This window comes from Mustela erminea, chromosome 4 (genome assembly GCF_009829155.1).
Source record: "Mustela erminea isolate mMusErm1 chromosome 4, mMusErm1.Pri, whole genome shotgun sequence".
NCBI classification, from domain to species: Eukaryota; Metazoa; Chordata; class Mammalia; order Carnivora; family Mustelidae; genus Mustela; species Mustela erminea.
Genome location: NC_045617.1, coordinates 32,189,127 through 32,202,729, shown reverse-complemented (window position 1 = coordinate 32,202,729; position 13,603 = coordinate 32,189,127). Strand labels below are relative to the sequence as shown.

Sequence of the window (13,603 nt, the reverse complement as noted above, 5' to 3'; positions counted from 1 at the left end):
TTCTTTCATCTGGTCATTAAGTTTCGTCAAACTTTTCACGAAATTCTTGCTTTTATATGCTTTTCCTCTGAATTCCCATTTTTCTCCTCTTTCAGCCATCTGTGTATGTTCCGTATCTAGCAAGTATCTAACACATACCACGTAAATAACATTTTCTCCTACTCCTCCAAGATGAACCCCACGTTCCAGCCAGATTAGTCATTACCTTCTGGATAATAAACTCATTTCTATCGTTGTGTCTTTGGTCATGTTGTCTCCTCACAAAAAAATGCTCAACCTGCAATTATCAGCCCATTGATTCTTCAAGGTCCAACTCACATGCCATGCCTTCATAGAGGTCTCCTTATAAAACTATTTTCCAAAATTATTTAAAGATTCTCCATAATGTAGCATCATTAGATATGTAATATTCTCACACAGTGTTATTAGTAACCATTTCTAATATTGTTCCCAAATATATCAGAGAAACTTAAAAGTGCAGACAAAAAAAACACTTTAATAAACATCTTTCCATTTCTAATGACTTTAGTTAGCAGAATTTTTTAAATACAGATTTCATGTCAAAGACTAAGTAATTCTAAGTCTCTCAACACATACTTCAAACTGCTTTCAAAGACGCTTATGCCAATAGCATTTACGAATGACTACTGAAGGATGCCTGAGTGGCTCAGTCAGTTAAGCCTCTGACTCTTGATTTCAGCTTAGGCCATGATCTCAGGGTTATGAGACTGAGTCCTGTGTCTCCACACTCAACACGAAGTCTGCTTAAGATTCTCTCTCTCTCTTAACCCCCCACACCTCCCCTACCCCCTGCACGCACACATACTCTCTCTCTCTCTAATACATGAACTCTTCAAAAAGAATGATTACTGAAAGTTTTATTTATTTTTTAAAAATAATCTGTAATTTCACGGTAAGCCACATCTCCACAAGATATAATTTATAATTCACTGATTACCAATAACACTTAAAATGTTTTCATAAACTTATGAATCATATAAGGTTCTTTCTTTTTAATATATCGTCTATTCATTTCCTTGGCCAAGTGACCTATCAAGATTTAAGTAAAAATTGATTACAGCAAGGCATTTAGGAAACTGAAATAGACAAAAGAGTGTGAGTCAAAACTACAGAAGTCATCAACATGCAGGTACCCTAATGGTCTTTAAGCCAAGATGGCAGCGAGAAAGGCACAGAGCACCAATATGGAAGCACATGGCAGAAGTTCTCGGGGATTATTTAAACACATCACTAACCATTATAGTAGGAACTTTCGCAGTTACGAGCACCTTTATAATCACTTCATATCTGCTGCTTTTATAAAACCCATCAAAGAGCCTGTGAGTGTTATACCTGGAGATAACACGGAAGTAGGAATGGAGAGATCCGTGTCACTCTCTAACCAACCTTGGGAGACGAGGGAAGAGTTCTAAGGAGTAGAGCAAGTTGTGGCAGGTTCAGAGTGAAGGAAAGCACGCTGGGCATCTTGCTCTTCCTGTGACAAGGCAGTAAAGCCCACCTGGAGTGCCAGGCTAGACCCAAGTACCCCTAGAGCGTAACTGCAAAAATCTTGAGGGTTCCTAACAACAGAACTGATTTCAACACTCTAATGTAAACCTATGCAGTTAAATAGAGCTAGCCATACAGATACAAGGAACTGAAGTATGAATCATTTAAAACCGTGTTGGTAGGAAAATGCTTTCCTAATTTGGGACAGTATATTTCCAAAAATCATGAGGCAAATGGTTTTACTATATGTAAACAGTAAACTCTTACTACTTGTTGCCACGCTAAAATGACATCAGATGTTAGAGGAACGCTATTGTCAGGGAAACAAGGGCTGCGCAGGACCCTGTAAAGTAATGGCCCATACTGGGTCACAACACATGTGGTCTAACCCCATCTATTATGATTTAGCTTCACTGAGGAGTTTTTATGAGGCTTAACAGAAACACTGAAAATGTGATATAGAAACCACCTCTGCCAGGTCCTTTGCAATAAATAAACACACAACTAACACATGTTCTTCACGTATAGTTTGAACTGCTTTATAATGCAAATTACATTATAAATTTACAAACAGCTTAAAGAAAAGCACTGCCTAGAGAAGATTCTATTTTAATAAGGTATTAATCCACTAAACTCCTCCCTACCTACCTTGCAGAATGGACAAAGTTAGATGATGCTTTAAATTGACTTCCTTAACTTTCTAGTATATTTAAACATATCAGTATTAATGTTATTTTAGTAACATTTTTGCTTCTTCTATGTAGCATGAATATTCTATATTTACTTACACATATATCTTAAATTGTAGATATGATAGTACAAAGAACATCATCATGTTTGTTTTTTTAATATCACCAGTTTTTAGAAATATTTAAAAATATGTCTAAATATAAAAAACTTTCATGTATCTAAATTATTTATATTTTACTTTTTCTTGATAACCTAAAAAGTAGCAAAAATTATAAAAAGAGAAAAATTATTTTACAGGTCTGTGGCCATCTGAATTAAACTAACATTAACCACAAGACCAATACAAATTGATCCTGAGGTGTCTGCATTAAAGCATTTTTTTATTTAAAATTTCCTAATAGAATTACAATATATTATTTCAAAGTTAGAAAGAGAAAGGTATCTATTTTATTCAATAAGATAATATGCCAATATTACTTTATTCTGGAAAACTGAAGCCAGAATCTTAAAATCTAGTCAGCGAAAACAAGCAAGCAAATACAAACAAATGTACATGTGCACACATGTGGATGAACACACACACACACACACACACACACACACACACACTCCTTACTGGGAGACAGCCCAACTCTTTCAATCCTCTTGACCCAGTACAGTGTTAAGGAGATCAGACTGCTTTAAGTCATGCCCTCTGTAGTCTATACATTTATCTATTTACTATGTAGTCACATACTGTGTGTGTGTGTGTGTGTGTGTGTGTGTGTGTGTGTGTGTGTGACAAATCTGACAGACTCCAATGTCCTATGTAAGTATTTAAATCTACAGTATTACATATGAAAATTCAGCTTGGAATTCCATTCTGGCTGTGCTCAGAGCACTTAATTCTGGGATGGTAACCAAGGGCATTCTCTTCATCCACCCACCTATTTCCCCATTCTGTTGATAGTACTACTGAATGCCTACTATGTGTCCAGTACCTAGAAACAAAGAAACAAACCACTCCACCTCCGTGATGTTAATTTATTGCTGCCCCCATTGAGAACTTCCCTCTAGGGCTCCCTAGAGAAAGAGAGATGTTCACCAATGGAAACCAGAGAAACAAGTTTTCCAGCATACTTAGGTTGGAAACTTGGCACATGGATGCAAAAAGCTTCCCTTCTAACCAAAATTTCTCCTGGTTGGTCAGCGTGTCTAGCAGCCAGCACAAAGAAAGTTCTCTTGCTAACACTGCTGCGTTCCATCAGCCGAAAGTGAAAGGACAGAAGAGGAGCACCAACAAGAATAAGAGAAGAGTACTCTGATACACGCCTACTCACTGCCTGCCTCCCAGCCCATCTCTAATTGGAACTAACTAGCATCTGCTTTAACAAAATCATGCTTCTTGGCCTACAAAGTCAGGACCACACTATGACCAATTTGTGAAACTGTTGTCTAAGCAACTCCCTTTGGCAGCAAATTCACTCTACGACAGCCACTTTCTGCTTTCTTAACTTCAGTGTTATATAACAAGTGCTTTTAACACTCAGAAAAATCCATACCACTGAATTTTATCCCCAAATAACTTTATTCTAATCAGTTTCTTTAATATGACCTCAATTTATCCTTTTATTTTCTCCTCTTTTCCTGTCTCTTTCTTCCAATGTGTAACCCCATGCTAGCCTATCTTCTGACCCTTACATAAGCATCCATTAAGATCCTACCCTCAGGACAGGGACATTGGATACTACTGGTTTTCTTTTCTCTGAATCAGGTACTAGGCAAGATGTCAGAAGACTTTGACATCTTGCCTAGCAAGTTACTAGACTGTAACTTGTCTACTTCACTTACTGAACAAAAAAAAAAAGGAAACCAGACAAAATGGGGAAAGACTGCTTTTAATTTTTGAATGTTGTGGGACTACAAGTCCATTTCATGCCAATTCCTGAGCCACTCCCAACACACTCGCTTGCTAACCCTTAAGGTAGGCATAAAACCATGTGCTCAATTAAAATAATAGGCAGTACAGTCCCGGGGTTCCTAAACAACAGCGTGTGATGGAGATTTCCATGAATAAATGTGAAAAATAAGGAAGAGTATTGGTGTATATAAAAATACGCACACATACACACGTAAAGTCGCCAACCACTCTTTAGATTCTGATCATGCCAACTTCCCAGTATAAACTGAGGTTTCTTTTATGAAGTGATGATGATGATAAATAATGTTAGTTATTTCAAAGGTTTGCCTTTTGAGGTGTACTTATTTAGCAAAGTAAATAATCTGACAATCTATATCAGTTCTCTGATGTTTACTATTATTATGCTTCCTAGTTTATGAGAGCCAACGTCCCCTACCTGTACTCCACTCAGACCTCCTGGGCAGTTCTGTGGGCCCACCTCACGTCCCCCTGCAGCCTTCTTCAGAGAACTACTCGGGCTCCTAGAGCCTCTTTGTCCAGAGGGTGGCCTGTGCCTGGCAGATTTCCATTCCCCTTGCCACTTCTCTAGCCCCTAGTCCAAGATAAACCAGTGTAGGAAGCTAAGAGCCTGGCTCCCCAGCAACTTTTCCTCTAGGCTGACTGGGACTTCTTCTGAAAGTGCATCCTTGTCTGACTTCTTCCCTTCCCTGCAGTGCTCTCCCCATTCTCATAGAGGTTCCTCCAGGAGCCTTTCCATTGCAATCCTCCGCATAACAACAGTCCTCTCAAGGTCTGCTTCTCAGACACTGGATCTAAAAGCCCTGTGATTTCCAAAGTGTAGAAACCACTAGTCTAGATCTAAAGAATGGCACTTCCACGCTTGTGGCCCTTTGCTAGCTTGTTGTCTACACTCAAACCTTGTCACTTCTTTAAACACCAACACCTCACCTCACGACTTCACCTTTGCAATGTGCTGTTCTTTCTCCACCTTTCCTATCCAAACTAAAGCTTCACTCAACTTTTGGGTCTCTGTTAAGTCACTTCCTTAAGGAAGACCTCTTTGAGCCCCACAGACCAGGTTTGCCCTCCACCAGCACATGATCTCTATGATCTCCCAGTCTTCTTCCAGGCTGGCCTGTAACACTCAGACAACAAGAGCCAGGTTTGTCAGGTTCCTTGTTTTGTTCCCAGCAGTGAAGTGGCAGAGAAGGTGGTCAATGTTTCTGTTTAAAGAAATTCACCAAAATGTTAACAGTTACTGAATCTGGGGACAGTTGTAGGTTTGGTTTTGTTTTATTTTTTCCGTGTATTTTCTTTCTTGATATTTTATAACAAGTTTTTTTTTTAAACAATGAAACCTCTACTGATTTCATAATCAGTAAAATTTAAAAGGTCCTTTTTTATCCTGTAATAACATATATTAGTTAGATTCCTTTTCTCTTAAAATTTAAAGGAATGGTATTTTCTGTGGAATAAAGCTAAAAATAAAATAAGCAAATTCTAATTATTGCTACATTTGTAAATAAAGTTGTCACTTTAATCACAACCATATATCACAACTCTAGGAACCCAAGAGCACGATTTATATTCAAAATGAATTATGCAGACATTATGGTTTAAAGATATTACATGTTCATAGATCTCATTCCCAAATTTGCCTAGCTTTTCAGGGGAAAAAGTGCTTAACTTTGTAGGAAAGACACAAAGAATGACAGAATCCAATAAAAACAACTCTCGCATAAGAAAGGATGCTGCCCAAAGTACTTTTTTTCCTCAGAAACAAACCAAAACATATCTGTATATTATGTGGTTTTCTGTTTTTTTTAATAGGCTCATTAATAATATTCACGATTAATTATCAAGGTCATTCTGAAAAGAACAAATAAAGACTTTCCCAGCAAACTCCAGCTTGAGCTGAGCTGTACTGTGCATTTGTTTCCTGAGACTGGGGAGGTGTTCCCTTAGAGCTGAGGGGACTAGGGCCTTCAAGGAAGCAGTATAACTGATCCTTGTCCCCACTCCTCCTTCAGTGGCAGCTGGGGACTGACAACTTAACAGGGGTCCACAAACTGCTCTGGGGTTAGAATAAATTCAAATTGGCAGGGCTTCTTGTCTATTTTGTTCTTGTTCACTGCTGTATCCCCAGTACACAAATCAACACTTAGCACATGGAAGACACACATATATTTAATAAATTAGTACAGTGATAGAAGGATCAGTGGTATCAACAAGTAATAGAAAAATGAGCAAATAATATGATCAGATAGTAAATAAATGGCTCTTAAACATGAAAGCATATTCAACCTCAGAGATAATAAATATTTTAACTTAAGGTTTACATGAGATAACATTTTCACCTACCAAAGTGACAAAAATATTAATATTTATGAACACACTCTGTAGGTGAGGCCTGGACAAAACATGTATGCATATACAATACTGGCAGGAATATAAATAAGCAGAGCTTCTTTTAAGAGAAATTTGGCACTATATATCAACATGGCAAATGTGTAGACCGGCTCCCCCCCCCCCCCCCCCGGCCCCAGCCCAGCACTTCTTTTGGAATCTTAACGCACAGATACACTTGCACATACGGAAACTCATTCATGACATGGTTATTCATTGCATTAATGTTCATAAGAGCAAAAGTATGGAAAAACTAAGTACCCATCGAAAGGTGATTGGTTAATAAGTGGGGATACATGTACACTGTGCTTTTCTTGCAACCACAGAAAAGAATGAGGACCCTCTCTTCGCATCCATATGCAAAGGTACAGTATATGCCGTTAGGTCAAACGAGGTCGAGGACGGTGTGAAGAGTCTGCTTACTGTGTGTGTACAGAGAAAACAAAAATATATTTGTGCTTGCTTATATCTTCATAAGGAAACTCTGGAAAGAAATAAATGAGTGGATAAAAGTGGTTTCTTTGAAGACGGCTGGGCCTTAGGCATAGGGAGAACAGAATACATGCAAGACTGCATTATGTGCTCTTTAAATTACTGAACCATGTGAATATATCACTGGATCAGGAATTATATTTTTTTAAAAAGAGGAGGCTGAACTACAAAAAGAGAGAGGGGGCACTGCTGTGCAAGTTGATGTAAATAAATAGGCTTTTAGAAAGAATGTATCAATCAAAGCAACATTTGTTTTTAAATGAATATGCTTGCTACAAAGACATTCCCCTAAGATTAAAACTAATTCCCTAAGTACCCCTCCTAAACTATCACTCTATATAGATCTACTTTGAGTTACTGTGTGTAAAAGCAGTAACATGACGTTTGTTTGAATATATGTTACAGGTCATATTTCCTACTAACTTCTCAGAATGGCCCACATCCCAATTAGCTGAAATCACGTTTTTTGTTTATTGTAACTTGTGACACACAAATCTCATGATCTATGAATATTACAGGGTAAAGTGTTAAAGGTATAAAGAATGAGTACAGCTTTAAATGCATGATCTTTCTTTTCCCTATCAGAAAGCTAAAGAAAATTTTGAAAATCCAATTTGAAAAGAGTAAGAAAAGACCTCCATTATTAAAACAAACAAAACCTTTCAGCCATATAACTTGGTCATTAAAAAATGAGTCTTACCTTACTTCAGCTGGTGGAATTGGGGAATAGGGATTTGCAGAACAAGCCAGAATTCTGATGACGGCTCCAGGATGATAGGTTTCCAGAACATGAACGGCTGTTGGATACACCTGTTGTTCAAAAGCAAGTTCCACGTAGTCTTGGCTTTGAAAATTAGGCGGCGTCCTCTTGAATGGCAAGGAAGCACTAGGACACTGATCCCACCATGTTCCGTAAGTTCGAAATACAGCTGTCTGAGTGAAGTCACCAGAACTTGGAAATACATTTGGTACACCTGCCAAATTCCACATGGTATAGGACATACTGTTCTCACTTCCATAATGGGAACTGAAATCGACTACTTCTTTGGCATACTGGACCACCTCTGCGTTGAGAGGGGAAGTCCGGCTGTTTGATTCTATAGTTCTATGGCTGTTCATCATTTCTCCTCTTGTAGCTGTCCTGGCTCGGCGCCGAAGGCATATATAATAAAACATAGTCAGAACTGTTAACATGGGAAAGACTGGTGACATCTAGGTGTGAATTATGAGGCTTCAAAAGGTCAGGTGTCCTCAGGAAGATGCATGAACTCTTTGAACGATGTTCTAAAAAAAAATGGATGGCTTGTTAAAGTAAAAATAATTCAAATATACAGAAAAATGCATGGATAAGATAATAATCGGTCTTTTCTCTCAATGTAATTGCCCAGAATGAAACTGGAAAACCAAAATTCACTGTAAATGTAAATCTCCAATATAATTTACTGAATGAATTTTTAAGAAACCTAAATATTGATAATGCATATAATTTTATGCTATATGGAAGCAAAACTGATATTATAAGGTAATGGAAAGTATATGATCCAAAAAACCCTATTTTATACAAAATTGTAACTATCTTTCAAAAAACACTAAAGTCCTTGAACTTTTAAAATGAAAATCATTGAAAATATATGGCTAGCCACCGAAACACTGCTTTAAATCCAAAAGAAGGCATTTTATAATTTCACATTTTAACAAATGATTCCCTATTGTTAATTATTACTCACCTCCAAACTTGATAAGTACAGATTTCACATTATGGGAATACAGTTTTCTGGAGCTGACAGTTAATCCAGACCAACTAAATTAACTGCCTTACACATCACAGATCACCAGACAGTGTTTAATTTATAACTCTTAGCAGTATTTGTTAGGGCAGTCCATGGATGGCTGGCATCTGGTTTGCTGCCAGATACTCTTAGAAATCACTCACCCCAGAGAGAATGGTCACAGGATACACACAGGAAATGCAAAAGTTGGCATTCATCCATGTGGCCTGAAAATTGCATGCTGATTTCAGGTTCAAATGTTGAAATGTCACATTCTTTTACCTATAAGACAACAGTTTTAGAAGATCTTTTTATTTCCAACTTAGGAAGTAAAATATCCCCAAAAGATTATAGATCATCTTTTAGATAACAGACAAACATTGATAAATAGCTACTTATTAAGCAGAACTTTCAAACTGAACAGGTCATATATTTTGGAATTTTGTGGACAATTCTGAATAATTTTAAAATTTTGTGACAGACTGTAATAAAAAGGTAATAATGACCCCTTTCTATATACACAACATAAACCTATAGCTTATGGGTCCACGTATGTGGGCAGACATATATTACAGGGACCAAAGCATATTTTTCATCTTATTATTTTTCTTTTTAAAACATTTCTGAGTGTAGTTGACACACAATGTTACATTAGGTTCAGGTGTACAACATAGTGATCTAACATCTCTACATGTTATGCTATGCTCACCACAAGTGTAGTTACCATCTGTCACCATATGCTATTACAGTATCATTGACTATATTCCCTGTGCTGTACCTTTTATTCCCACAACTTATTCATTCCGTAACTAGAGGCCTGTGTCTCTCACTCCTCACCCATGTTGCCTGTTCCTCACCCTCCTTTCCTCTAGCAACTATCAGTGTTCTCTCTCAAACCTATTTATAGGTCTGATTCTTTTTGTTTATTCATTTTGTTTTTTAAATTCCATATAGAAGTGAAATCATGAGGTATTTGTCTTTCTCTAATTTTTAAAAAATATTTTATTTATTTATTTAACAGAGATCACAAGTAGACAGAGGCAGGCAGAGAGAGAGAGAGGGAGGCAGGGTCCCTGCTGAGCAGAGAGCCCGATGCAGGGCTCGATCCCAGGACCCTGGGATCATGACTTGAGGGTAGGCCAGAGGCTTTATTTAACCCACTGAGACACCTAGGCACCCCTCTCTGACTAATTTCAACTAACATAATGGCCTCTAGGTCCATCCATGTTTTCCCCACAATGGCAACATAATCCTTTTTATGGCCATATAATATTCCCGTGTGTGTGTGTGTGTGTGTGTGTGTGTGTGTGTGTGTTTACATCTTCTCTATCCATCCATCTATCAATGGACATTTAAGTTGCTTCCATATCTGGCTAGTGTAAATAATGATGCAAAGAACATAGTGGAGCATATCCTTTTGTGTTACTGTTTTTGTTTTCTTTGGGTAAATACCCAGTGGTGGAATTACTGAATTATATTTCTATTTTTAATCTTTTGAAGAACCTCCATGCTGTTTTCCAAAGTAGCTGCACCAATTAGATTCCCACCACCAGTGCACAAGGGTTTCTTTTTCTCCACATCCTTGCCAACAATTGTTATTTCTTCTCTTTTTGATTTTAGCCACTCTGACTGGTGTCAGGTGATATCTCATTGTGGTTTTGATTTGCATTTCCCTGATGATTAGTGATGTTGAGCATCTTTATGTGTTTAGTGGCCATCTGTATGTCTTCTCCAGAAAAATGTCTGTTCAGGCCTTCTGCCCACTTTTTTTTAAATCTTTTTTTAAGGTTTTTATTTTATTTTACCTATTTATTTGACAGAGAGAGATCACAAGCAGCCAGAGAAGCAGGCAGAGAGCAAGAAGGAAGCAGGCTCCCCGCTGAGCAGAGAGCCTGATGTGGGGCTCAATCCCAGAACCCCGAGATCATGACCTGAGCTGAAGGCAGAGGCTTAACCTACTGAGCCACCCAGGTGCCCCCTCTGCCCATTTTTTAATCAGACTATTTCTTAAAGGCAGGATCTAGCCAAAGATCTTCATTTCTCAAAGTACTCAGTACATGGTAGGCACAAAATATTTGATATGTTGACAGAAAGGTGATGAACAAACAAAAAACACTATAAATCTAAAATAATTTAAGATTACATAATAGCATTCTTGTGCCTCTTAATCCCAGCCAGATCCAAACACAGTGAAAGGCTTGACAAAATACAACCAGTAAAACAGTAGAGAATTGAGCTTGAAACAAGTGAGGATAATCCACAGTTGTAAGAAACAGAGCAAAGAGAGCAAGAGCTGAAGCTACTATAACTTCTGGAACCAGGTACAAGCCTTAATGGTTATAAGTGGACTAACACCGTACAGAGAGGTTATTTTAAGCCACAGGTATGTGGAAAGATCTTCATAAAGCCAAAAAACAGGAAAGATCATCCTATCTGCTAAAGGCAGAAATAAGAAAACTCACTGGCCAGGAAGCCTAAGGAGACATGACCTCAATTTCGGTAATAGGGAAAAGTCCTCAGAGGAAAATCAGAATCCTGTTAGGTGTATACCATGCATACAGCATGCACTGAAATTCACACTACATTCCTAAGTTAGAATCTCTACCCCTTCCCCAAGCAAAAAAATTTGAAAAGATAAAGTAGCCCTCAACTGGTAAAACTTTAGAAACTTTAGGGGCAGATGTGAAACCTCTTTACAGGAATACTTCCAGGATGCATGACACAGGACAGACTAAACCCTTCCTAAAGATACATCACAGTAAAAACTTACAGACTCCAAGGGAAGATGAACCATGATGCAGGACAGTCAGTAGGCAGGCTCACTAAATGGAGAAATTCATACCCCAAGAACAAGAAATAACAGAACAATCTGAACAAGGTATTTTTTTAGAGAAGAGTAACAAAACATGTATTAAAATAAATAAGGTGTTTCTGCAGCGCACATTCCTAGTGCTGATGTACCAGGAATCAAGAAATCAGATTCACCTCAGAAAATATAACACCAAGGGCTAAAGTATAGGTCATGTTATAAATGTGGGAAAAAATAATTATCTAGTATATCACTTCTTTATTCAAATATTTTACCTACCACAAGTATAAATCTATCACAAAAAAAATTACAACTGCCAAATCTCAAATCTTTAATGCCAAAATTTAAAATGAGACAGCTCTTTTACCATATATACTTTATTTCAAAATAGGCCCCCAGGTATATTAACAGGCGTAATTGCTCAAAGAATTTACTTGCTTCTTCTCTTTCTTAAAAGAATAAAATAAACTACAAAAATGAAATTTAGGAAATAAAGAACAATTTAGAAGTATCCAACTCAACCAACAGACAATTAGAAGACTGCATATTTTATTCCTGGAAACCTTAAAAAAAAAATACAGAATTCTCTCTGCTCAAGAAGACAGATGAGTTTGGCTATATAATCTTTTTCTTAAGATTTATTTATTTATTTGCAAGAGACAGATAGGAAAGGGAGGGAGCACGTGGGGTTGGGGCAGAGAGAGAGGGAGAAAGTTCCAAGCAGAGCACAGAACCAGAAATGGGCCTCAATCCCAGGACCCTGAGATCATGACCAGAACCGACCAGAAGGGAAACTGAAAGCTGGAAGCTCAACCAATTGCGGCCACCCAGACGCCCCTGGCTATATGATCTTTGGACATCACTTCTCACTCCACAGTCTATATAAACTGCTTCAAATAGGCTTCTTTCACTTTCTTTACAAAACTGAATTTATCAGAAAGTAGAAATGTTATAAAACATCTATTTTATAGAAATATCTGTAAAATAAGAAATCATCATTCATGTGAACTTTCATGATCATTCTTGGCATAAAGATTGAGACAAATTGTGAAAAGTCAAATTCTATTTGACACACCAAGCCCCAAACTTTCTGTTTCCCAGCTAGCTTTTATGATTATAGATCACAGGATAATACAAAAGCAGCAAGAATGCCATATAAGCAATATCATCTTTAAGCTGGGTTAAAGTTAAGTAAAATTTTACACTGAAGCAACATATATAAAAGTGAGTTATAAACTGTAAATATATGTACTATATAATCAAACTTCTGCAGAGTAGAAAAGAAATGTAAATGGATGCTTTATTTCTCCAACTATGAATAACAATAATCATTTTTTGTAAGGTAAAGCTAAAAATGACAAATTTTTGAAAGAAGGAAAAGCAGTACACAGTACACTGAAAAAGCATTTTTTCCAGCCATACTATTTAGAAAAATGTAATAAAATTAAAACCTGTTTTTGAAAATGTAAACAAGGCACAGAAACAAAAAAGAAAGTGTGCAAACCCATTGTTAACCCCTTTCGTTGATTCTAAGCTCTTTCCAATCAACTAAGATGATGCTATTAAAGTGTTTTTGAGGGGGAAGAACATATGGAGAAGAAAGGATAGCTCACTCTACTCTTCCCTGGGAAATGAAGCTGAAAAAGGTAATAGAGCCATAGTCCCAGGACTCATGTGGGCAGCAACGGCCAATGCTGAAGTCCAAATTGTCCATGTACTGTCTGGACTTTTGCCAAGGCATGGAGGCAATTTGTGATAACCAATGAATATCCCAATGGGCAATGAACCAAATGCAAAAGACACAATAACTCTATTTTATGAGGAGAATGGGATTCAAAGACAAAATGACTTTTCCCACCTGGTGCAAATAAATAAATATTAGTCTGGTACACTAAAGGGATTCAAAAGGGTGATTATAAAATATACCTTTAGAGACATTTCTTTTCCAATTTACTCAAAATGCTACTTTAATTTTTAAAACTCTCACAACATATAAAAATATTATTTTCCATTTAACAAAAGTCACAA

The 13,603-nt window shown here is 37.2% G+C and overlaps 1 protein-coding gene across 1 annotated transcript in view; it reads right to left on the bottom strand.

Moving 5' to 3' along the window:
- The window catches only part of FBXL4 (F-box and leucine rich repeat protein 4), a 79,370-nt gene that overhangs the window by 53,420 nt on the left and 12,347 nt on the right, over positions 1-13,603 (bottom strand). Inside the window, exons 2-3 of the mRNA XM_032338994.1 lie at positions 8,931-9,048; positions 7,698-8,281 (exon numbers count right to left, since the gene is read on the bottom strand). Of these exons, the coding sequence (XP_032194885.1) occupies positions 7,698-8,209 (512 nt within the window). The 5' untranslated portion in view covers positions 8,210-8,281; positions 8,931-9,048. The remainder of the gene's footprint in view (positions 1-7,697; positions 8,282-8,930; positions 9,049-13,603) is intronic.